Raw genomic sequence first — 25,741 nt, 5'->3', positions numbered from 1 at the left:
GGTGAAATATTAACCTAAGTCTGTCACATTATATGGATACAACCATAAAGATACAATGTGCCTGTTCCCAGCATTAGCACAAGACTTTGCGATGGTTAGCTTGTTACCTGTGATGATATATGCTAAATGTAATGTCTCTTTCACAAAAAAAAATTTCTAATGTCAAAGTGGAAATCAAGAGAATAATGGCAGCGCCACATCAGTTACAGAACAACATGCATCTCAGTGTCAGTCCAAATTATGCACAATAAGCAGTTTGAACTCATTGATGTAATGCCATTTATTTTCTCAGTGTTAGTACGCTCAGTGAAACTGAGTCCAGTGCGAGGGAGACCCGACTCAGAGGAGGAGAGGTTAGTGAGGCCAGCGTCTCCACAGCAGCTGACGCTGCGCCACGCATGGATGAAATAATGAAATAGTATATAGGACTACAGTAACAGAAATATGTGCAGAAATAAGACCCAGTGTTTAGTGGACTGGGGTACACCTTGTACACTTAATAGTCTACAAATCATCCACAGGATCAATTACGCATCACATGAGTTTTCCCCCCCGACAAAGCGTTTGTTCCTGGGGAGATGGATCCGTGCGTCCCACCTCCTGTGCACCATGGATGTCTGAGCCTCAGCAACTACTAACTATAAAAATATCATTTGCCTGTTCCCAGCATTAGCATAACACTTTGCGATGGTTAGCTTGTTACCTGTGATGATATATGCTAAATGTAACGTCTCTTTCACATTAGTGTGTGAGTGACTGACATATTTAGGTGCGTTTTGAGACGCCTGATGAAGTCCGATGTTGTTGATCCGGCATCATTTATCTTTAGCCACACACCTTGCATGTAGCTGTTGGCTTACTGCCACTGTTTACCAAGTTATTGAAAACAAAACTAATGAGAAAAGGCACAACTCCGGGAGGACTTGGTGTCGCCATCGTCAATGTATTTTTTTTATATGCGAGTGCGCACACCAATAAAAGAAAATAGAAATACATGAATAAATTGTTGACGAGTCTCGAAGCTCGAGTCTGAAGTCTTTTGGGTCGAGTCACAAGTCAAGTCTTAAGTCTTTTGGGTCGAGTCCGAGTCAAGTCTGAAATCAGCTGTTTGTGCGACTTAAGTGCAACTTGAGTCCGAGTCTCAGACTCGAGTCCCCATCTCTGGGAAGAGGGAGGCTTATCCGCTTGGTGACCAACTGTCATTCAAATGAATTGGCGCCATTATTGAGTTCATTTAATTTTAAAACTAACATAGTTGCAGGGTTTACCATTATAAGACTTAGGTGCAGCACCCAAGCAATTTGGGGCACCACCTAAGCCAAATGGATGTATCTAAATTACAAAGTTTTGTCTGTACGCTTTTTGAGTGTTATATATTTATTATTTGTTCTATCTCTTCCCAACGATTTAGACACGGATATGGTAATAATAATGGTCCAAAATTAAAAAATTTAGAAATTTACTGACTGCCATTTTACCAGAGTAAAACCTGAGTGCAAAATCTATAGTCTTAAAGAACCCCCACCAACCCTCAAAGATGAATGGTTAATATGGCATGCACATTGGGAATACTGATGTGTAAAAAAAGTTACTGTGAATGCATTTTTTTGGTAGATTTGTAATCATGTGTATTGCAGCATTTATGTATGTACATATACATGTAAGTGTGTGTGTGTGTGTGTCTGTGTGTGTGTGTGTGTGTGTATGCACATTTGTCAAGCAATTGTTAGAGGTATTTTAAGCGCATGGTTGGGCTCTATGACATACTCCCAAGGAGCAGATAAAGAGAGAGACAGAGAGAGAGAGAGAGAGAGAGACAGATAGAGACAGAGAGAGAGAGATGGAGAGACAGAGAGAGAGAGAGAGAGAGAGAGAGAGAGAGAGAGAGAGAGAGAGGGGAAGTCTTGCAGTCAGTCTGAATCTCTCTCTGCCTACACAATCTCCCGACACAACCCCGGGCTCAGTAATGTTGAATACGCTGCAAGAGTGAGCTCTACCTTCCTCACACGCTCTGCGATCACCTGCTCGGCGACACACACACAGCACACACCCGGTGAGTAGACCTCTGTATTTCACTGTTCCTGTTTGCATTTGCGTCTGCCACACTAAAGTACAGTAGTGCATCTATTTGAAGCTGAGGGCTTTCAAGGGGTTAGATGCTCTCTTCAGCTCCGAGAGATTACTATGTACAGAGATTACCAATGTGTTGTCAACCCGCTGTACATAGTTTTCTACAATAAGTCAGTTATCCTGAGGCAACTTGTTGTTACGGGAGCTAAAATTAGCCACAAGGGGTCTTTTGATTCTATAATCTTTTAATTCGTTTAAGCTGTCGGCCACTTGCAGCCTCCCAGCAGGGGTCCGGCTTCAAATGACAAGACTTTCACTCACAGATGAACACACAGGCAAACAGCAGTCGAGTAGTCAATAAAGTATCTACGTGACATCTCGTCAAACTGACAAGCTGTCAGTCAGCACGCTGAAAATTGTAAGTTTTTTGGGCGTAATTAATGTATGCCACACAGCCACACATTTATGCACTCCCACATACATGCTGTTGTTCTGGGCTGCCTGTAGGAAACCGGTCACCTCGTGCCCTTTCCCTCCCACTCGGCCCAGTCATTTCAACATTCCAGCACATGTGGCAGAGCAGAGCGAGGACGCTAATGAAGTAGAGAGCTCATTTTCACACCTCTGTCAGGACCTGAAATCACAATGCTGTTATCTTCATATGAACTACATGCAGAATAAACTGATTAAATACAGAACATGATTCATTTTTGCTTCAGAGATTTAATAGCATACTTCAGGAGTTCCTTGAGGAATAGGTAACGTTTTGGAAAATATGCACATTTGCTTTCTTTCTGTGAGTGAGATGTTCAGTTGGATATCAATCTCATGTCTGTCTGTTAAGAACAGAGCTGGAGTCAGGACATGGTTAGCCTAGCTTAGCATAAAGACTAGAATCAGGGGGAAACAGCTAGCCTGGCTTCATCCAAAATTCAAAATATATAAATATAACACCTCTAAAACAGGTATTTGTTCAATTGGCACATACACACAAATGTAAAAATATCAGTTTAAGGTTTTATGGGTAGTGCTGGAACTATTTCTAGGCGCCAACATTTAGCAGCTAAAGAGCCAGATCATTTTCTCAGGAAAACAAACACATAACTCCAAATGAATGATAATGTTGTTATGTGTCTGCTGGATATCTAAATAGGCAACTGTTCAACAGTGATCAGCATACTCTTTCTCATATAACTTGAAAGTTATATAGAAGTAATGACAACAACACTGTCGGCGCGTCCATATGATACAAGCCTTCCGTGACCGCGCACCACGCCCCACCCCCTCCTCCACACAGTTGCTAGTAGCCAAGGAGGACACGGAGGATTAAAAAAACATGATGGACTCTTCAGAAGAGGTCATTATCTTCACTCAATTTTCTCCGCGGGAAAGTCACCGGAGGACTCAATCTTCTGACCATAGTCATACTGAGAAATCCAGAGAGAGTTGTGTGGAGTTAATACTTAATTACTTTTGTAGCAACTCATTTGGTAATGGCTTGAATGTAACGGATATTCATTACTATCTTTGTTAGGATGACAAGATAGAACCAGATATCTATCTAAAGTCCATAACACTAAATGGACCACATCTGAGTGTTATTCAAAGGCCAATATCACCTGGATAAATTGGTGTTTAGCAGACCATGCTGTAGACTAGTGAAGGCATCTGGTGTTAGCCTGTGTGCTGTTAATCCATCAGAGATCAGATTAAGGAAGGAGAAGCAGGGATTAGAAGTCAGGAGGACCTCGGCTGAAAAGCCAGACAGACAGGGAGATATTGGGGTCAGGTCATTGGGACTGGAGTCTGGAATGGATCATGGACAGACCTCTAAAGGCAGAAGAAGACGTAACACGAGTACTATGAATAAGCAAGCCTTTAAATGTGGGTTACATTATTTTCACGATTCCGATTTTAGCTGATTCCGATTAAATTTTTTCTAACCACTTTACAGCACATTTAATAGAACATTTTGCACAGAACACAGAACATTTTTAAATGACTCCTGGTGTGGGAAATTCACACACATCTAAAGTGCAATGTTAGAACCATTTCCTTCTTTTCACATCCAATATCCAACTAAAAAAAATTTGATTTTGGTGTTTGTTGTCATCCATCTACGACCTACTTTTCCCTTGTAGGTGTTGCATATTGCAAACTTGTTATCTTCTGCACACACGCTGAAGAATGTCCAAACAGCTGACATGTTGCAAGTTAATTCACGAGGTTCCCTACATGTGCGAGAATAGCGCCGACACGCGCTTCACACCGTGGGAAAGTTTAAAGAAAGGAAAAAGAGACTGTGTGGTTGCGTCCGTGTGTGCGTGCGTCCTTGAGAACTGTAACTCGTATAACTTATGTTGGCAGTTAATTGTAGCGTTGACCGGCATGAAATCGGCATACGTCAGACTGACCTGCCGGTCGGCGGTCATGGCCGAGCACGTGAAAACTGGCCAATTCCGGTCACCGGCCGGTCTATCGGTGCATCTCTAGTTCAAGTATTGTGTTTCTGAATGTTGTGGTTTTATTATTTAATTAGATTGTTTATGTTTTCATATAGTTGATTGTCTTTCAAAGACGCCGCATTATTCACTTCAGTGCAAGCATACGGATATATGGCATGGCACACTTTCAAGTTCTTTGAAAGAGACAAACACCATCAACTTGGCGGTCGAGGCCGTTCAGAGTAAAAAGACTGCGGTCAAGCGAGCCGTCTCTCGCATCTCCGTCAAACCAGCTGCCACTAAAGTTGGAGTGCACCAGTATTCTGACCTTTATGGTAAATGCATTCAAACCACCCAGGATCAAGCAGCAACCTCTGTGTCTGAAAAGTGAAGCTAATGCAAAAGTGCCTTAAACCTGCATTCTGTCTAATGGCCAGCATTTTTACTGTTTCAATTTGGAGAATTTCCAAAAATTAAAGTCCCAGATTTGTATTTTTAATCTAATGAGAGGTAGTCTACTAGCCAAAAAGCTTTGGAAACTGCTCAAACAGTTTGTGCATGCCAGTAACTGTACTTTTGGCTTACTAGAGCACTGCAATTAGTCTACGTTGACTACCAGTGCTGTAATGGCACCGACAGACTGGTGTTGGCTTCCTTGGCTTTGTCCTCCAGCGTGTGCACAATAGCATTTATTATTGGCTCTTTTCTCCTGGGTGTTCTTGCTCGGTCCGGGCATTGCATCAGTCTAGGTAGAGCTTTCCAGGTTTTCTGGCATTAAATAAACTGGACTGCACCTTCTTTAGTCCTCGCCAGTTGACTCTGACTGATAACACACCTCCAAACACATCCAGATTATGTCTAAATCCAGTTGTGTTTGACACACCTGGCATTATATATTCAAGGTGTGCATGTCGGACCACTAGTTTATCCGATGATTGACAAGTGTTGAGGGTTTTCTTCCCACCATCAGCTCTTTTTGAGGAGCAATGTGTCACCTGCTGCAAACACACACGCAGACTCGCTGATGCACACAGTGTCAGGTTGGTCCAGCTGTGAGCCAGGCCGCCTCTATTTTCAGCAGTGTAGGATCAGGCCTCCATAGTGTCAACAGGTGGACAGACCTCTCCTCCTCCCTTCTTCCCTCTGTCACTCAAATCCAATAGAGGCCCGCTGCAGAGCTCCAGGCCACGGCCCCCTCCGCTAGGGGTCTCTAAACAATAGACCTTGATAACGTTGTGAAGTAGCGTGGGATCATGACTTGTAGCCTTTATTGCCCATATAAATCTATCAGACGTGACTCAGGCAGATCAGCAAATGTCCTGTTTCAATAACCACTCTAGCATGAAAGCATGGGGTAATTAGCAAGTTAGCTAGCTAACTAGCCAGCCACTAAATAAGTCAAATTCCACAGCTAAATGCTTCATCCACACACTCTTGTCACAGCAGAGGAAAGCACATTGCTATTGCTTAATATTTCAAAATAACCGTAATATAGAAAGTAAGGTAACGTTATATATTGAGCAGCAAATATCTAAGAGCAAAATTTACTGTATCTAGCTAACGTTCGCTGGCAAGCTTAACATATTTTGTAGGGGAGAGGGTGCTGCTATACTAAATTTAGCTACGTTACATGATGAATAATGTTACGCCATCTAAATTGTAACGAAATATTAAGGTTGTACTGTTTACCTCGGTGTTATTGGGGGAGCCAAGGTTGTGTGGTTCATCCAAACTAACGAACTACGAGACATGCTATCATATCCTGATTATATCGGTTCGCTGCTTGTACAAGAAACTACACTTCACCCGTCAGGTTTATCAGGAGAAATGTACATTTAAAATCACGTAATTTGGAGATACATGGTTTCCAATGGACAGGAAGGCTATGGAAATACTCAAGTGTAAGTGTTACATTCCACCGTGCCTGTACATTTGAATAAACGACTCATGCTGTCATTTTCCATTTGCAAAGAATCTTGTTTGATGTGCGTGTGAATCCCAGGCGGTTGATGACTTGGATGATTTAATAGGAAAGATGTTGACAGTTGTTCATGTTTCTTTCCAATCTCAGCATTCCTCCTTCCTCTGTTTCTTTGTGCAACTGAAAGCAACTACAAGTGAGAATAATTTCTGTAACGCTGGATCAATAGGACAGTGACAATTTAGATGTTGATTTCATATCAAATTGATCCTTTGTGTGTGTGAGCTGTTTTTTCAGGTTTCATGCCTATTTTGAGGGTAAATAGACTTGACGTTTTGGGATTTAATTTTAAACTGTAAAGCATCTCCAGGCACTGCATCTTCATACTATAAATAGCATAGCATATGTAGCCTACTTATGGTATATTTGTTTCTGTGCAGAAAATGCAGAAAATTAATTTCAGTCCAGGAACAGCTAATGGGTTAAGGAAGACAGCATTGGTTGATTGTTTAAATACCTGATTGTTTCCCAGACAAGGAGAATTACATCTATTTTCTGTCAGTAGCAAAGGCGGACATACTGTAGAGTGGCGTTATTATAGCACCACAAAACCTCTTAATGAAGGGGGTCAGGATGGATGGTTGGTTCATCAAAGTTTGTGATGGTGCAGAATCACACAATGATGAACATTAGTGTTACTGGTGTTTTAGATGTGACCAAAAATGCCGTGATTATTGTATTTGATTATGTATTTTAAAGTAGTATATATGAATTACATAATTCCCTGCAGTTGTACTTGAGAAGTATTTTCTGACAAATGCATACTGTCTTCCCTGTGTGACATGATTGCTGTGCCTGGGCCATGTGTGGGTGAAAGGCTGATTTTAGTTGGTATGTGTGTGGGTGTGTGAGGGGGCTGAGCATGAATGTGTAAAAATATAAGCGCATTCAATATGGTATTTAGAACAGACTTGTACTGTCATGACTGGAGTTCATGGCATCCGTCCCCTCTCAGCTGACAACGGTGTGGACACAGTGTGGACTGTCAAGGACATTTGCATTAATCCTGTCTGCATGTGTTCGCAGTATAATAGTTATTTCCTTTACGCTTAAGGGTAATTTCGTTGTTTTCAACCTGGACCCCATTCCTATGCGTTTGTGTGTAGGAAACTGATAGGAACAACAATCTTTTAAATTAGTCCGGTTGTAACAGGCAGCCCTAGACAGGGCTGCAAGGTATATTATATATATAATGTAAAAAACAATACTTTTAGCGTGTATAGAGCCAACATATTTTCACATGTAAATCGGTAAACTATGTATTTATTTCAACCAAAACTAGAGTTGTGATTGTCAGTAAAGTGGAAAGACGACCCAAAATGGCTTTTCACAGTTTTATTTAGTTTCTGTCGACTTTGAATGAAGTTTATTATACGATGCTAAAATTATTGTTTATTTACAAGGAGTCTGGTGGCTTTAGCGAACACAATATCGTGGATGTTTTTTATGTTATGTACTCTTTAACAGAAAGGTTGACCTCCTTAGAAATCCTTTCCATAATGTTGTCAGACACTTGGAATATTAATCGGAGTCTGTCAGTGGCAAAACAAGCACTTTTATGAAGGTAAATACAAGCTGGACAATTGTCCTATTAACTTATATTGTAGCTTGTTTCACGGCTGCCGACTGCAGCGATCTCGCTTAATTCTGGACCAATGTTGTTCCAATCAGAAAAAACAGTAGTTACCCTTTAAGCAGTAAACTGAATCAATAGATTTCATATCTGAATAAGTAAAGTTATTGTTTATACTTTGGATTGGCCAAAATGCATCTTATTCCAACAAAGTATGTGACATGGACAAAAGAGATCACTGTTTGTTTCCTGTTTCCTACTCAGAGTCGTCGTTGTTGTTCTTTAACCATCACCATTGCCTAAAATGGGCTGGACTGGTTTTTGAGTGACATGCACTCGCTCCAAACCACTTTCATATAAGCGTGGATAAAGCTGAGGCAGGCTGATTGAGGCCTACAGTCTATGCTCGCCTCCTGTGAAGGCTTCCCGCTTGTCACTCAAAACCATTTTTTGAGCCAGGCTGTAAACATTCTGCTGAAAAGTTAAAGTGAACATGGGGTTCTATGTGGATTGACTCCCTTTTGGGAGCCAGCCTCAAGTGGCCACTAGATAAACTGCAGTTTTTGGCCCTTTCCATTGCCTTCATTTTACAGCACTGTCGGTTGCCTCTTGGTTTAGATGAACAGTGTTTGGCTTCCCTTTGCGGCACCACTGCACGGAGCTCCCCGCGGAGCAGAGCAACTGAGGTCTGCCGAGAGCCGCCACCAACTTGTGAAAAGACAACTTGTTGAGGAGTGAGTTCACTCAGTCGCTTCTGTGTTTTGATTATAGGTGCATTTTTGGAAGTAGGATGGCACATATTATGTGCAAGTGTAAGGGCCGTTTTACAGTCGCCACAGCCGAGCTCGCGCGGGCCAATGTGACATCAAAATGACGTAGATCTCGCTGGCGCACCAGGATTTTGAGTGTGCGACCAGAGGGCAAAGCGGAAACAGGAAGCATGAACGAGATTGAGATCAACGGGATGCCAAGACTCTTAGTGACTGCAAGTCTCTCATGTAAACTTACTGGGTGAAGAGGAGTTCTTTTATGGTGAATCGATCCAACGAAGTAGGTCATCGAATCAAATCGAACCAGTGACGTCAGTGCTGCTGCCAGTTCTGCCGTTGTTTACCTTTTTCTTCTTCTTCTAGTCCATAGAAATAGCAAAGTCGGTAGCCTTTCGTCATTAGCGCCACCTCTGTTCAGGAGAAGACTGCAACTAGTGTCACGACCACCACGCGCCAGAATAAAAAGTTACGGCGCTCCCATGACGTCACACTGGCGCTCGACAGGTCGGCTGCGGCGAGTATACATCACGTTTAACTCATTGCACTTCCGGTGTGTTCAAATGCAGCTCTTAAGTCTGATGTATCCGGGTTGGCTACCAAACTAAAAAACTAAACCAAAAAAAAGAAGCATACATGGATGCAGTTAAAAGGACGATGCCAGTTTGACAGTGGCTTGTATTAAAAAAGAATGCTTTTGTTCATCGGGAAACTTTTGTCATAATGTTGTATTTAATTATTGTAACAGTTCTTTATAGGACAACGATTTCCCACATCTTATTTTATACAAATACATGTTGTGTTTGTGTGTGTGTGAGTGTGTCTGTACATACCGACCAACTACACCACTGCTGTGAGACAGAAGCTGCCATTTTCCCACCACAGCTTCATGCATTACAATTACCTTGACAAGGAGATGAGGAAATGCCGTACATAGCACCAGCTTCTAGTTGTACTGAGCATGACTCCATGTATCCCCTCTGGTATACTGAGGAGGCAGACAGTAGTGAACATGGACAGGATGACATTCACCCAGCTCAGGTGCTACTAGCAGTATGAACGCCAGCACCACATAAATAAACATGTCACTGCTTATTTATCACTGAGGGTATGTACGACAGTATGTATTTTCAGCAGCTGGCCATTTCATTAGACATTAAAAGACATTAATGTGGAATTATGTGTGGTGGATCTAAGAAAAGACAGCAGCATTGCACAGGGTGACATTGTTGAAAGAATCAGATTACAGTTACGGAGCAGTTGAAGGGATATGAAACTGTGTTTATATGTATATCCACAGCACGTTTCCTGTCTGCAGTTTCATTGGATCTTTTGAATACAGACTTTTCTGTAGCTTGGACCTTGTTGTACTGAGATTATTACAGTATTTGATATGTTTGGTGGGGAAACTCACACCAAGCTGACCCTTGAGAAAAATGACAACCAACTGGAGGTGTGTACCCACTCACTTGGCCGGTCCGGCTACAGCTAAACTGTATGTTAGCTGCCGAGGTGTTAACAGGCCAGTGAAGAGTGAGCCCCCCCCCACCTGTGGTTTATTTATAGCCTAGAAACATAAAATCACATAAACAGGTTCACAGGCAACTGATGTTGGCACAATTAATGTTATTAACATATCTGCAAGCTTCCTCTTTAGAAAACTCAGTTCACCTCATTATTTCAATCATAAAAAGTTGCAGTGCACTATCTTAATCAAACCAGTGCTGTCTATCCATCCATCCATCTTCGTCCGCTTATCCGGGGTGGGGTCGCGGGGGCAGCAGCTCCAGCACGGGACCCCCAACTTCCCTTTCCCGAGCCACATTAACCAGCTCTAACCAGGGGATCCCGAGGCATTCCCGGGCCAGGGTGGAGATATTATCCCTCTATAAAGATTATTACATTCTTCTGCTCACACACACAAAGGATCTACATTAAAAAAACAACATAAAATGTATTTCACAAGCGATATATAAGCTGTTAAATATGGGGCAGAGGATAAGGACAAGAGGACAATGGTGTAAAATATCTAACAACCCTAGAATTGCATAATTAATTGGCATGATATGTAATATTTCTGTATGGCAACTATGGTATGGTAAAGGTTAAGGAAAGATTATGACAAATAAAATAACTAAGGTCAAAGTATGGTGAAGTTGAGACAACTAAAACACTTTAGATAAGGTTCGTGAAAGAAAAGAAAAACACAAGTGTTGTGTGGATTGTGTAAGAATATAGGATTGATTGATTGATTTATTGATTGATTGATTGATTGATTGATAGATATTGGTTATGGTTCAGTAAAACCTCTCTTCATTCACTCTCTAGCTTGCTCTATCACCTATGCCTTTAAATTAGGGCTGAAACGATTCCTCAAGTAACTCGAATAATTTGATTACTATTTTTAGTAATCAAATTATTTGATTAATATTATATATTAACCTTGATGCAAAATGATTTGTCTCGAAGCTTCGTTTAATCAATGTTACCAACGTTGTATCGCTCACGGTGTTTCCGCACGGATGATTATTACTGTCGCACACCGGGCTGACGCTGCAGGCGACACATGCCATGAAGACTGCCGGCGCAGATTACAAAACGAAGAAAGAGCGTAAATGGTGAGGGGCTAAGAGAAGAGACAGGCTGGAGAAAACAACAGAGTTTGGAATCAGTTCAAATCTAATTAAAACAAAAACTCTGTACAGTGTGTCTTAGGGATCGACCGATATGGATTTTTTAGTGCCAATGCCGGTACCAAATTTTTTTTATCAGCCTTAGCCGATGACTGATATGGGCTGCCAATTTTCTTGAGCCAATATTTGGAGCTGATATTGCTTTTGCTCCCTCAATTTAGTTTTGAAAGTTAAGTTGCACAACTTAAGGTAATGTTTATGTATGTTTAATGTAGTTTGAGGTTGTTATTGCATTTCAGAAAATGTTTTCTTTAAAAACAATGTGATATGGCACTTTAATGCACTTAATATGTTTAGTTTTTTGAGAGATGACATTGTAAGCAACGTAGGCAATAAACATGTTGCTATTTCCGAAAATTAAACCGAACTATTGTATATTATTGCTCTTCAATAAAACAAAAGTAGTTCTTATCCGACTACTCGATTAATCGATGGAATAATCGGTAGACTACTCGATTACTAAAATAAACGATAGCTGCAGCCCTACTTTAAATTAAAGCGATGGAAACGTTTTTTCATTTTTATATGGAATTCACATTATATGTATTTTTTTTTGCCCAGGACTGGCTTCTGTTTGTTTGTGGCAATCCCCACCCCCATCCATAATTTGTCTACTGGCGTGTATTTGAGGGTTTGTTGAACTTGATGGACAGAGAGGGGATCCAACATAGGGTTGGAAGAGAACAGGGAGGGACAGATGAGGAGAAAGAACAGAGTGCAAAGGAGCAGTAGCGCCAAGATCAAAAAGTGGCGAATGGTATGCCACTAGTGGTACATAGGCATTAGCCGATCCCCTGGCGGCTTATGTCATTGGAGTGGAATGCATGGCTGTGTCTACCATTGAGACACCGGTCCGGACCTTGGTATTGTTTCCTATTTGCTTAAATCCTGGATACGGACCTGGTGGTGTTCCAGCGGCACATATCGTTTCCTAATGGTAGATGAAAGTGGTAGGCCACTGTTGTAGCTCAGGCTAGCTCTAATATTTACTTATAAGAAAAGACTTGACCGTTTGTCACCGACGATGGCGTACCACTTCCACCTGCTATTAAATGGTATGTGCCGGTGGAACACAAGCGGCATAACACTCCGACGAATGCACAAGCCACTGTAGGGATCGGCTTATGGCGCTGTACCACTAGGGTCATATCATCAGCCATTTTGTGATCTCGGCGTCACTCCAGGGAGCGGGAGAGAGAGAGAGATGAGACAAGCTTTCAACTTGTTTAAAGGTCCTATGGCATGAAAATTTCATGAGGTTTTTTAACATTAATATGAGTTCCCCCAGCCTGCCTATGGTCCCCCAGTGGCTAGAAATGGCGATAGCTAAAAAAGCGAAGCACGGCAGTTGGTCAAGGCCACACCCCCACCCTCCACCTTGCCCCCCCCTCCCTCCTCCTCAATAGCATTTAAAGCTACAGACACAGAAATGGCACATCCTAAGGAAAGCTCATTGTGGGACTGACTCTAGTGGCTGTAATTCTGCACCAAGGCTGAATTTCGGAAACAATACTTCAGATACAGTATTAGGGAACCACTAAGGTCTATATAAAAGAGACTTCAGATACAGTATTAGGGGACCACTAAGGTCTATATAAAAGAGACTTCAGATACAGTATTAGGGGACCACTAAGGTCTATATAAAAGAGACTTCAGATACAGTATTAGGGGACCACTAAAGTCTATATAAAAGAGACTTTAGCAACAGTATTAGGGGACCACTAAGGTTGCTCCCCTCTCTCTGCAGACGGTCCGTGGCATCATACCACAGCACACCAACACAGTCATGTTACATTCCCGACAGTCATTGTGCCATTCCTCAGGCCTGGATTACTCGTCCACATGACATTTGACACACACATGCTACTTCTCTTCCTGTCAGGGCTGATACACTCAAAAGTTGTTATAATGTACTGCAGTAAATCATTGGTGGCAGGCACACCTCAGTTGAACTTTCACCACGGTATGTGTGTAACCATTTACAGTGTATTATATAATGTCTGCAAGTAGACATCCAGTCGCATTATAGATTTGTGTAAATTTAAACACTGTGCCGTTGTATAACGATGGAAGAGAATCACAGTGAGTTTTATATTAAAGGGATATGCCACCGTTTGTTGAAATAAAACAAAATGCATTTTTTGTGCATGCATTGTTTTAGTCCAGTGCAACACCGCCGCTAGTTAGCTTAGCGTAGTGAATGGAATCCTATGTTGCCGGTTAGCATGTTGTGAGTAAAAGTGAGCCAACAAAAGACAAAAAAACAACCCAATTACTTGCACTGAGACAACAAATGCATTGGCCCACCTACTATTTCAACAAACGGTGGCGTATTCCTTTAACTTCAATTCAATTCAATTCAATTTTATTTATAGTATCAAATCATAACAGAGTTATCTCGAGACACTTTACAGATAGAGTAGGTCTAGACCACACTCTATAATTTACAAAGCCCCAACAATTACAGTAATTCCCTCAAGAGCAAGCATTATAAATGGCTATTGCGACAGTGGCGAGGAAAAACTCCCTCTTGGGAAGAAACCTCGGCAGACCCAGACTCTTGGTAGGCGGTGTCTGACGGGGCTGGTTGGGGGTGTGAAGGCGATAATAGTCGCATTGAAGATAGTGGAACAGTGACTTTGAAGGTAGTCGTTGTAGTTCATGTCACAGCAGGACGTTGCGGGATGAAACGTGGCGCTGCAGAGCACGGGTGGGTGTAGCAGACGCAGCAGGACGCGGCCGGGCGTTGAAGGGAATTGCAGAGCTAGGTTAGTAACAAGCAGTTCTGGTACAGGATGCATACAAAAGGAAACAAATAAAAACATTGATGAGAAGCTGTACTGGCCTGCCCCCCTCTACTCACACTATATTATTGATTATATGATCAATAAATCTGATGACTACGAAGAGAAGCAGGTGGGCCGGGTTAGGCAGACGCTGCAACTCCTCACTCCACTATAGACCCATATCTAACCTAACTATAAGCTTTATTAAAGAGGAGAGTTTTCAGTTTACTCTTAAATGAGGCAATGGTGTCTGCCCCCCGAACCCAGACTGGGAGCTGGTTCCACAGGAAAGGAGCCTGGTAGCTGAAGGCTCCTGCTCCCATTCTACTTTTGGAGACTCTAGGAACCACAAGTAACTCTGCATTCTGGGAGCGGAGTGCTCTAGTGGGACAATAAGGTACTAAGAGCTGTTCTAGATAGGATGGTGCTTGACCATTTAGGGCTTTGTAGGTCAGGAAAAGTTAAAGTCAATCCTGTATTTTACAGGAAGCTAATGCAGAGAAGCTAAAACAGGAGAAATATGATCTCTTTTCTTAGTTCTCGTCAGAACACGTGCTGCAGCATTCTGGATCAGCTGCAGAGTCTCAAGGGACTTATTTGAGCAACCTGACAGTAAGGAGTTACAATAGTCCAGCCTGGAAGTAACGAATGCATGGACCAGTTTTTCAGCATCATTTTGAGACAGGATATTCCTAATTTTGGCAATATTACGAAGATGAAAAAAGGCTGTTCTTGATGATTGTTTTAGATGGGCGTTAAAGGATATATCCTGATCAAAAATAACTCCTAGATTTCTGACAGTAGTCCTGGAGGCCAGGACAACACTATCCAGAGTAGCTATATCTGTAGATAATGAAGTTTGGAGGTGTTTAGGGCCCAGCACAATAACTTCAGTTTTGTTAGTTTAACATCAGAAAATTATAGCTCATCCAGGATTTTATATCTTTAATACATGCTTGAAGTTTAGCTAACTGACTTGTTTCGTCTGGTTTGATTGACAAGTATAATTGGGTGTCGTCCGCATAGCAGTGATAGTTAATTGAGTGTTTCCTAATGATATTACCAAGAGGAAGCATATACAAGTAGAACAAAACTGGCCCAAGCACCGAGCCCTGCGGAACGCCATGCATAACCCTCACGTACTTAGAGGATTTATCATTAACATTAACAAATTGAGATTGATCAGAAAAATAAGACTTAAACCAGCTTAGTGCAATTCCTTTAATTCCGACTAAGTGTTCCAATCTCTGTAACAGGATTGTATGGTCAATAGTGTCAAATGCAGCACTAAGATCTAATAAAACAAGTATGGAGACAAGTCTTTTGTCTGCAGCAGTTAGAACGTCGTTAGTAATTTTCACCAGTTCCGTCTCTGTGCTATGGTGCTTTCTAAATCCTGATTGAAAGTCTTCAAATAAGCTGTTGCTATGGAGAAAATCGCATAACTGATTAGCAACTACTTTCTTAAGGATCTTGGAGAGAAAGGGAAGGTTAGATATAGGTCTATAGTTTGCTAAGACCTCAGGATCGAGGGTGGGTTTTTTCAGAAGAGGTCTTATCACGGCTACTTTAAATGACTGCGGTACATAACCTGTTAATAGAGATATATTGATCATATCTAGTAGAGAGGTGTTAACCACAGGTAATGCTTCTTCGAGTAATCTCGTTGGGATGGGGTCTAAGAGACAGGTAGATGGCTTTGCTGAAGATACCTTTACCATTAGTTGTTGAAGGTCTATAGGATAAAAACAGTCTAAGTAAATGTCAGGTCTAGTCGTTCTTTCTAGCAGTCCTGCGTTGAAAGGTGAACCATTAGAAGTTGAGGGCAAAAAGTGATGAATTTTATCTCTAATTGTTGTAATTTTATCATTAAAGAAGCTCATGAAGTCATCACTACTCAGAGCTAGAGGAATAGATGGCTCAGTAGAGCTGTGACTATCTGTCAGCCTGGCTACAGTGCTGAAAAGAAACCTTGGGTTGTTCTTGTTTTCTTCTATTAATGATGAGTAATAGTCTGATCTGGCATGTCTGAGGGCCATCCTATAGGTTTTCAAACTGTCTTGCCAGTCCAAACGAGACTCTTCCATTTTGATGGAGCGCCATTTACTTTCAAGTTTTCGCGAGTTTTGCTTTAATTTACGAGTTTGGGAGTTATACCATGGTGCTAGTTTCCTTTGCTTCATCTTCTTCTTTTTTAGTGGAGCAACAGAGTCTAAAGTAGTCCGTAGGCAGGCCGTAACACCATCTACACAATTGTAGATTTGAGAGGGACTAAAGTTTACATACAGGTCCTCTGTTGTATTAAAACAAGGTAATGACTGTAGTGCTGTTGGAATGTCTTCCTTAAATTTAGCTATAGCACTGTCAGATAGGCTTCTAGTATAGAAGCTTTTATCTAATGTCGTATAATCGGGTATGAAGAATTCTAAAGTAATTAAGAAGTGGTCTGATAATAAAGGATTTTGCGGGATAATAATACATCTTCAATTTTGATACCATATGCCAGCACGAGATGGAGGGTGTGGTTAAAACAGTGTGTGGCCTCATGCACACTCTGACTGAAGCCAATAGAATCTAGAAGTGAGTCGAAAGCAGTAGTAAGGCTATTGCTGTCAACATCCACATGGATATTAAAATCACCAACAATAAGTACTTTGTCTGATTTAAGTACTACACATGATAAAAACTCTGAGAATTCAGATAAAAATTCAGAATACGGACCTGGAGGTCGGTAGACAACAACAAATATAATTGGCTGTACTGATTTCCGTGTTGGATGTTGAAGATTAAGAACAAGACTTTCAAAAGGGTTATAATTTAGTTTGGGTTTAGGGTTAATTAACAGGCTTGAATCAAATATGGCTGCAACTCCCCCTCCTCGGCTTGAGCCTCTAGGAATTTGAGTATTAATATGACTGGGAGGAGTCGCTTCATTTAGACTAACATATTCTTCATGGCCCAGCCAAGTTTCAGTAAGACAGAATAAATCAATTTGACTATCAGATATCAATTCATTTACTAGTACTGCTTTAGAAGATCTGACAGAGATCTGACATTCACTAATCCACATCTAATTTTCCTATCCTTTTCTATCATTGCAGTGGTAGTTTTAATTCCAATTAGGTTGTTAAGTATTGCCCCTCTATTCACCACTTTGTATGGTCTGTTGTTGATTATAATTGGAATAGTACTAGTACTACATGTTACTGGAATAGCACTAGTACTACACGTTACTGGAATAATAATAGTACTACTTGTTATCCTGCAGAAAACATTTTCAGATTCATCCACTTGTATAGTGCTATCAGGATCAATACCTGGGGGACATGAATCTGTGATATTTTCAACGTAATGTCAATACTTGCCTTTTAGTGTGGTCGTTATGTTGTCAGATAGCATCCTGGCTCCGTGTCGGTTTGGGTGGAGACCATCACGCTTCAGCAGGTTGGGCATCTCCCAGAACAAGTTGAAGTTGTCGACATAGGGAACGCTCAGGGAAGTGCAGAGAAGTTCCAGCCAGGTGTGGAGCCAGAACAGTCTGGACCATTTCTCTGCACCCTTCCTGTAGGTAGGTAGAGGCCCAGAGATGACAATCCGCTTACCTGTGCCCATCAGGGTGGAGAGGAGAGTGGTGAAATCTTCCTGGAGTGCTATCGATCTGATGTCGTTTGTGCCCACATTCTTGATGATGTTGTCGACCTTGGCGTGGTGGGCGAGGATGCCGGGAAGTTTTTGCTGGATGTCACGGACCTTGGCACCGGGGAAGCAGTAGACCTTGGAGGGACCACTAGGTAAAGGGGGAATGTGGAGGTCCCTTACCATGGAGCTTCCGATGACCAGCGTGGAGGTTGATGAGTCCGAGGGGGGAGAGTCCGCCCTCAATGGGCGCGTCGACTGTGTGGATGGACCAGGATGAGCTGCGTGGGGACGTGGCAGAAAAGGGAACTCCTCGTCGTTCATCAGAATGCTGTAGCAGTTTTCTAGTTGTAGGGGTTGGGCTGGGGCTGAGCGTTGTCCTGACCGCCTGCTCTCGTGCTTGCTTACGCGCCATGGCTCAGGCTGGTGTGGAGTGGAGCTTGTCAGCAGAGCTGGCTGAGTTGTTGTCATTAGCTGTTAGCCGAAGCCTAGTTTACATCCACGCCGTTCCACTTGGGATTGCTGCGGTGCTGCCGGAAATTTCGCTGGATGTCCCTCTTTTAGGCCTGATGTCCATCACAGTCCGCTTTCTTTGTGTTGGCGTTCTAACCATTTCTGAGGACTATGGTTAACTGCTCCTCAGATCTCTGCAGGGTAAATCCAGACAGCTAGCTAGACTATCTGTCCAATCTGAGTTTTCTCTCGCACGACTAAAAACAACCTTTGAACATTCACACCAAAACAAGTTCCTTCCCGAGGCTATTTTGCAGAGGCACCTAGGGCTGGGTCAATATGGCCTAAGAAAAAAATCCCCAATTTTTTCACAAAAAATCCAATTTAAGATTTAAATCGATTTATTTCTCCCCCTACTTAAGATCAATATGCAGATGACAAAGAAATTGTTCAAAACAAGTTTTAACATTTATACCATGCCCGTTCAGAACTATGGGAACCCAGAGGGGAGCGCTGGCGGATGTTAAGGACAAAACCGATTTTCATTTAAACAAATCAACGTTAACTACGCATTCGAGTTAATTGATAAACAGATTTCTAACCCATCCCTAGAGGCACCGTGGCTCCATCCGGAGCTTAACGCGGCCCAAGACGAGCACACCAGAGCACATTTTTCTCCCATCCAGGAATGCTGTGTGGGCTAGCCATACCCTCCTCCGCAGCCCTTTGGAGGAAAGTCTGGCAATGCGAGACTAGCTGAAGCCTATGGAAGGGCAAGATGTGTCCCATGATGCACTGAGTCAAGTATGACAAATCCAAGGCCTTGTTCCTCTCTGGGCATGTGTGCGTAAAAGTTCTCTCAGAGGCCACGCGTGATGAAATAACATGACACTCACCCAATCCTAGTGTCAGTAGATCTGTGCTGTTTGGGCATGAACCAACAATATGAATACAATATTGTGAGTGTAATGAATAATGTGTAAATTATCCTTTGCTAAACAAAGTTAAAGAAGAATTTGACTAAAGATATGGCGGTAATATCGTAACCGTGACCTGGCCGTGATAATTGATCGTGAAAATCTGATATGATGACAGCCCTATCCCACATTCACCGTCCTGCTGCCAGAAACACTCACTAGAGCACCAAATGTGTATTACTCTGCCATTTCCTTCTGTTTGAGTAATGTGAGTTGGAGCTTTGAGCCTATTTGGAAATCATATTTTGGATTTTGCCTTGTCCTTTCACTTTCTTCTGCAGTTGAATAACTGTATTGTAATGTGTCTGTCCTGCAGGCCATCATGGAGGAGGCCGACCTGCTGAAGGAGAGGCTCCAGGCCATCACGGTAAGGACCGTAATAATAATCCATGTGTCACATGTTGGGAGCTGCTTTGCTAACTTTAACTACTCATAGTTTTACTATTCACTACAAAAAAACATTACATATTCTGTATCTATTGGTTCCAACACTTATTTAAAGCAACAACAATACTATGTTTTTTGTCTGCATTAGAGCTGTCAATCTTCCTCTATAAAACCATTCAAATTTCATAGCCTGTTATTAATATGTACGACACTACTCATGCTTATGCATTGTCAATGCCACTGTAAGCATGTGGTTGATGTTAAACGTTCTGTCCACTAGAGGGACTTCCAACATCAGCCTGTCCTTGAAGGGGACCTAAATCATGGCGCATTGCATTTCCCACACGCCACTTTGTTTAAATTCATTTTCACCACGAGCACACAACGACACAAATCAACAGAGAACTCTGTAATGAAACATCATCTAACAAGTGTAGTGAAGCAGCACTTTTGTAAAGGGTAACGGTGCTCGGTTAGCACAATGACATCATGTTAGAAAGCACAGCCAAAATGATTTGTCATAAACTAGTAACAATAGTGTTAACCACGATGCTAACGGCATTGATAACTAAGCCAAACGGTGCTGTCACTAGAGATGTAATCGGGCCTTAAAAGTTAGGCCCGACAAGGCCTGAGCCCGACAGAATTTGGCCCGAGCGAGACAACTGCATTTTGATTGACAGCTTTTTAAAAGCCCAAACCCATTTACAGCCCAACATTATTCAAATGTGTGCACGCACACAGCTCTTTTGCCAAGAATGAGTCATGAATACATTTTTTAACATAATTTATTCATGACTAACGTAAGCTATAGGCCACTTGGAAGTTGGAACAAAGAAATAAAATAAATCTTCCAGAGGCCAGCTTCCACCTGACGGGAGGGTGGCGAAGAAAAGGTCTCCAGAGTGTGAGGGGTCCTGCTGGATGTTTGTGGCCCGTGTGAGGAGACTGCTTTAGTAGATGTCACACAGGTTTGGGAGGGGGGACACCAACAATCCTTGTCTTTCTAGTCGGCAGCAGTGCAGCTGGAATACCACACAGTGCAGCAATATGTGAAATACTGTCAATTGTGCAGAGGTAAAAACTGATCTGCAGTCTCTGCGACTTAAGATCCTAAGGAACAGCAATCATAACTAGCGCGGCACCATATCAGAATATAAAATTTCGATTATTTTGACGATTATGGAGGGAATGATCATTGTTATATTATTCTCATTGAAAAATATGAAAATAAAAAAATAAATTATAGTGTGATTTTTGCGAGGATTGTACCAAACAGATTTTTTCCTTCAGTCTGTGGGACACATATTCTGCCTTTAACAAATATTGTACCCCCCTGCGATTTGGATATTTCACTAGTCTATATTGCGATTTCGATAAAATTGCAATTAATTGTGCAGCTAGTCATTACATAACATTATACCTTTGACTCACCTGAAAACTTACTCCATCAGCAGTCCATTGTCTATACTGGGATCCGGTCCCGGGTGCGGAGTGTAGCAGCAAGTCGGGCCGGGCAGCTAGAAGCTACCGTAGTCTCGTGGTGGGTCCAGCCCGGAGACCCAGACAAGCCCCAGGCCCACGCAACACGCTCCATCCACTGCCTGCCGGTGTCCTGCAGCTGCTGCGCCCCACAGTCCAAATCCATTTCCCCATTAGCTAACAGTCCTTCGGGGCCGCTACAACAATATAGCAACAAGCATATAGTTATATATTTTTTTGATTGTGAACTAAATGAAGTGACAAAGTGAAGGATATGACCCCATCTCCATCAACGGGACTACGTTGGAGAGAGTCATGCAAATACAACAATTTAAACAGCACCATATGACGCTGCGGCTGATTGGACCGCGATATTTAACAATTATTTAACATAAGCGTACATTTTACAAATTATATATAAAATAATTAGGGCTTGGCAATAATTCAATATGATAGTTTATCTTCTTTCAATGAAATCATATCGTGATTAATTCATATATCGAGATATCGTAATATACAATTACGTTGCCTAAAAAGATAACAAGCACATACAGTATTAACTCCATTTTCTCAGGAAATCTGTTGTGGAATTTTTTGAGGGAATATCATTTGAAGAATTGCAGATTTGTTTTAACATCACACTATTTTTGTGCGCGCATGTAAACATAGTCAGTACATAGGTGATAAACAATTTTTTTTTCTCTATAATTTCACTTGAGGCTGTTTACCACATTATTGATGATTATGTATCTAAAATCTCATTGTAAAAAAATATTTCTGGCAAAGCAACAATTGTCAACCCTACAATTTCATTGCAGTATCGACATTGATGTATTTAGTCAAGAATATGGTGATATCTGATTTTCTCCATATCGCCAAGCCCTAAAAATAATTATACTTTAATTTATTATCACACACACACACACACACACACACACACACACACACACACACACACACCTGTGTGGCTCTAGGAGTTTGACAGTCAGACGCAGACAGAGACAGGGCTATAAATACCAGCAGACGTCATCTGGGAGATCCCCTTTCACTGGGGCTTAGTGCCACTCTGATCCTAAACACAGAGGCTAATTTTAGCCTGCAGTGACTCCCCCCTCAGTGTGACATCAGGGAACACAGGGCTTGTGTTTTGATGCTGAGTTAAAGCCATTAAGCAGTGTGTGTTTGTCTGTGATCATCCAATCAGGACAAATATGTGGCCATTATTCAATGACTGTAAATATCCTGCTGTCAATCTAACTTTATATAAGATGAATTCTATTTTGTGCTTATATAGATGGGTTTATCAGCAGGGAAAGAGAACAGGTGGACACACACACACACACACACACACACACACACACACACACACAGGTAGGGTCAGGACATAAAGGTTGTGTTGCTTTTTAGCTATTCATGGCTGTCCAGCTGTCAGCTCATGGTTGAAGTGTCAGCACGAAAGGACAACAGATGGAATAGTTTCCATGCTGTAAAATGTACATGCGATGCAAACGTGTTTAATTTGCCCCCACAGGACAAAAGAAGAATCCAGGAGAACATCGCCAAGAAAAGGAGACAGATCGAAGAGGAGAAACTAAAACTCCAGTACATAAAGGTACTTTTTACTGTGACAACAAGAAAACTTAATATCCAGGAGAAATAGTACTGCACCAAATGTGTGAAATGTGGTTCTAAAAATCTTATTATAGAAATATGTCTCCAGCAGACACTGAACGGAGACTGTAAAACCTCCAAGGAGGAACTCTGGAATGAAGTTATTGTGATTTAATTCACTAGCTAGTGTTAGCTAATAACACCGCAACAATCTCTGGGTCATTTCTGTACAAACTCAGACGCAACCTGGAGCAAGGCCAGGCCTTCATTTCACAAGTATTAACTGGAGTCTCTCTGCATCAGCATTATATAACTTTGCAATATTGTTCCTATTCTACACCTTTATTACTGGCAGTCAATCTCTTTTGTTACCTTGCACGTAGGGTTGGGCATTGAGAACCAATTCCTACTTGGAATCATTTCAAAAATTCCATCGGAATCGTTTCTTTATTGGAATCGTTTGGAGTATTTGGTTTCAAATCTGATCATGGGTTCCAAATTTAACATGCGCAAGTTTTGGTTTCCGTAGCGGCCAGGCGCTTGTTGTGTTGCAGCCATAGAGCACAGTAAGCGGTGCTCTAGTGTGGCTTTATTTTACATTGAAAAAGCAACTGCAACCCACCTTTGAATCAAAATAAAACTTTCCTCTTATTTGTTGTGACCCGTTTCAACTCTACCCCTCAAAGAATCAGAATCGAGAATTTATAAGAACCGGAATCGAAAGGAAGAATCGGAATTGGAATCAGAATTCAGACATTACATTTCTTTGGAGTGTCCTTATTAAGACAACTTAACATTAAACAGGATGACATTATGTCAAGTTGTCATGACAAAGACATCCTCTGCTAATATCATCTTGGTTAATGTCAAGTCGTCATTACAAAGACATCCCAAACAAATGTAATGTCATCTTGTCATGACCAAGACAACTTCTGGTAACGTCACTTTGATTAATGTCAAGTTGTCATAATCAAGACAACCCAAACAATGTCAACTTGTCACGACAAAAACCGAATGACACGTAATGAAAGAAGTCATAAACGTTTATGACTTGTTTACAATGTTTATGACACGATTGTGTCGATACCTTCAAGTAAAGTGTTACCCAATGTTGTCTCCTTACAATATACTACAGTATCAATAACCTGTCCAATACATTAGCTTTAATAAAATTGCTGTCTTATGTTACATTTGTGATTTTTCTTGTGATAGAACTATTCAAGTCTGAAATTGAACGAGTAACGTATGCGGACCATTAGCAGAGCGTATGTGCATGTGAATGTATCTTTTAACCGGCTACACCTTCTGCGCACACACAGCGTAAGATTGTGCCAGTCACAGGCGAGACGGAGAGCTTTTCTTCTAGGATTGTTGTTGTTTCTTCAGTTTCTTGGAGCCGCCACAGAGCTGTGAAAATGTCAATTTACTGTCAGCTGTTATCAGAGGACGCAGGGGAGGGAAACAAGAAATAAAAACAGAAACTCTCAAAATGAAACTGACAACACGCTCACTGAGAGTCATTAAGTCGCTTCCTGTCTATCGGTATTTTAATTTAAAAGAAATAATGACACTTTATGATCCATTTCTGTGTAAAAGGACCGCACACAACTCGCATAAAAAATATAAATACAAGACTGTCCTGTTTTTACACGTGTAGAGCGGATCTTCGTGGAGAATACGCACCACTACGCGCTGCTCTCTGCCTGGCATTGCCAGTTTCATTGATTATAGTGGAAGCGTAGTGTTGGAAGCTCCGCTCCGCATACGTTGCACGTGCATTGTAGCCGGCCTGTTACTGACAAACTGAGTACGTCCTCTTTGCAGATACTGAACGTGTAGTGGGGACTTTTGTTAATACACTGCAGAGTTTCCCCAAGAAAAGTTGTTTAGCATGGTGGCAAGTGTCTTTTTTTTTTAACTATAGGGCCCGGAGTCACAGACTGATGGCAGTATTAATGTAGAGCCCAATATTTTCTGTGATAACAGAATCATGGACAGAATCACGAAATTGAGAATTTTACAGTTTTTTTCGATTGCTAAACGACAGTGGGCACAACTGGAGTCACATGTGCAAAACTTTAACTACAGTCGCCACAGAAGCAGTTCATGTGGACCAAACTCTAGTTCATTTTTCATCGCTTGAACACAGTTTTCAAAACTCTACACACTTATCCCATGACTTTAACCACAACGTGCACAACACTGTAGATTTACAGCACTTTGTTCAAATGCTAACACACTGCTGTCAAAACTGTTAACCACGCATTCAAAACAGAATAGATTTCAGTCTGGTGCCTATCAAACACTGCTGATTGCAATTTTAGCTGAAAGCCTAAGCAAGTGCCTTATTTTAGACTAGTTAGTGAACATATATGCTATTTATATATATATATATATAATATATACAAACACCAAATAAGAATGAAACAATTCTACACTGTAAACACAATATCTTTACAATAGTAAAACTGCGTTCTTACTGTTTTTCAGAAAGTAATGGAGGTGAAAGCAATAGAAACACCACATTCATTAGTATTTAGAGATGATGCAGACATCCAATGTGATGAAGAAAACTTGCCACATGATGCTGGAGAGAGGCAGGATTAGTCACACTATTCTTTGGTACTGTTATGTACCTTTTAGTTTTTTTTTTCCCAGTAATTCCATAAATTACTAGAGACAAAATACTTTATTGAAGAAACCTGCTGATTTTCATTCCTTCTTGTTTACCTTATGTAAAAATTGGTATGCTATAAAATCTATATTTTTTCCTTAAATAAACTGTTGAGTAGTGTCAAGTCACTCAAATTGTTCAAACTGTAAAGATGAGAAAGTTTGTAATTTCTCTATTGGTGTTTGATGCTTGTGTTTTTACCCTCAG

General features: G+C 41.4%; 1 protein-coding gene across 1 annotated transcript in view; it reads left to right on the top strand.

Annotated features, from left to right (window-relative positions):
- The first annotated feature begins 1,976 nt into the window (after positions 1-1,976).
- The window catches only part of LOC114549485 (palmdelphin), a 35,589-nt gene continuing 11,824 nt past the window's right edge, over positions 1,977-25,741 (top strand). Inside the window, exons 1-3 of the mRNA XM_028569815.1 lie at positions 1,977-2,053; positions 19,697-19,747; positions 22,781-22,861. Coding sequence (XP_028425616.1) covers positions 19,703-19,747; positions 22,781-22,861 — 126 coding nt within the window. The 5' untranslated portion in view covers positions 1,977-2,053; positions 19,697-19,702. The remainder of the gene's footprint in view (positions 2,054-19,696; positions 19,748-22,780; positions 22,862-25,741) is intronic.

The sequence above is a fragment of the Perca flavescens genome, chromosome 22, assembly GCF_004354835.1.
Source record: "Perca flavescens isolate YP-PL-M2 chromosome 22, PFLA_1.0, whole genome shotgun sequence".
Lineage (NCBI taxonomy): Eukaryota > Metazoa > Chordata > Actinopteri > Perciformes > Percidae > Perca > Perca flavescens.
This window is presented reverse-complemented; position numbering and strand designations above follow the sequence as displayed.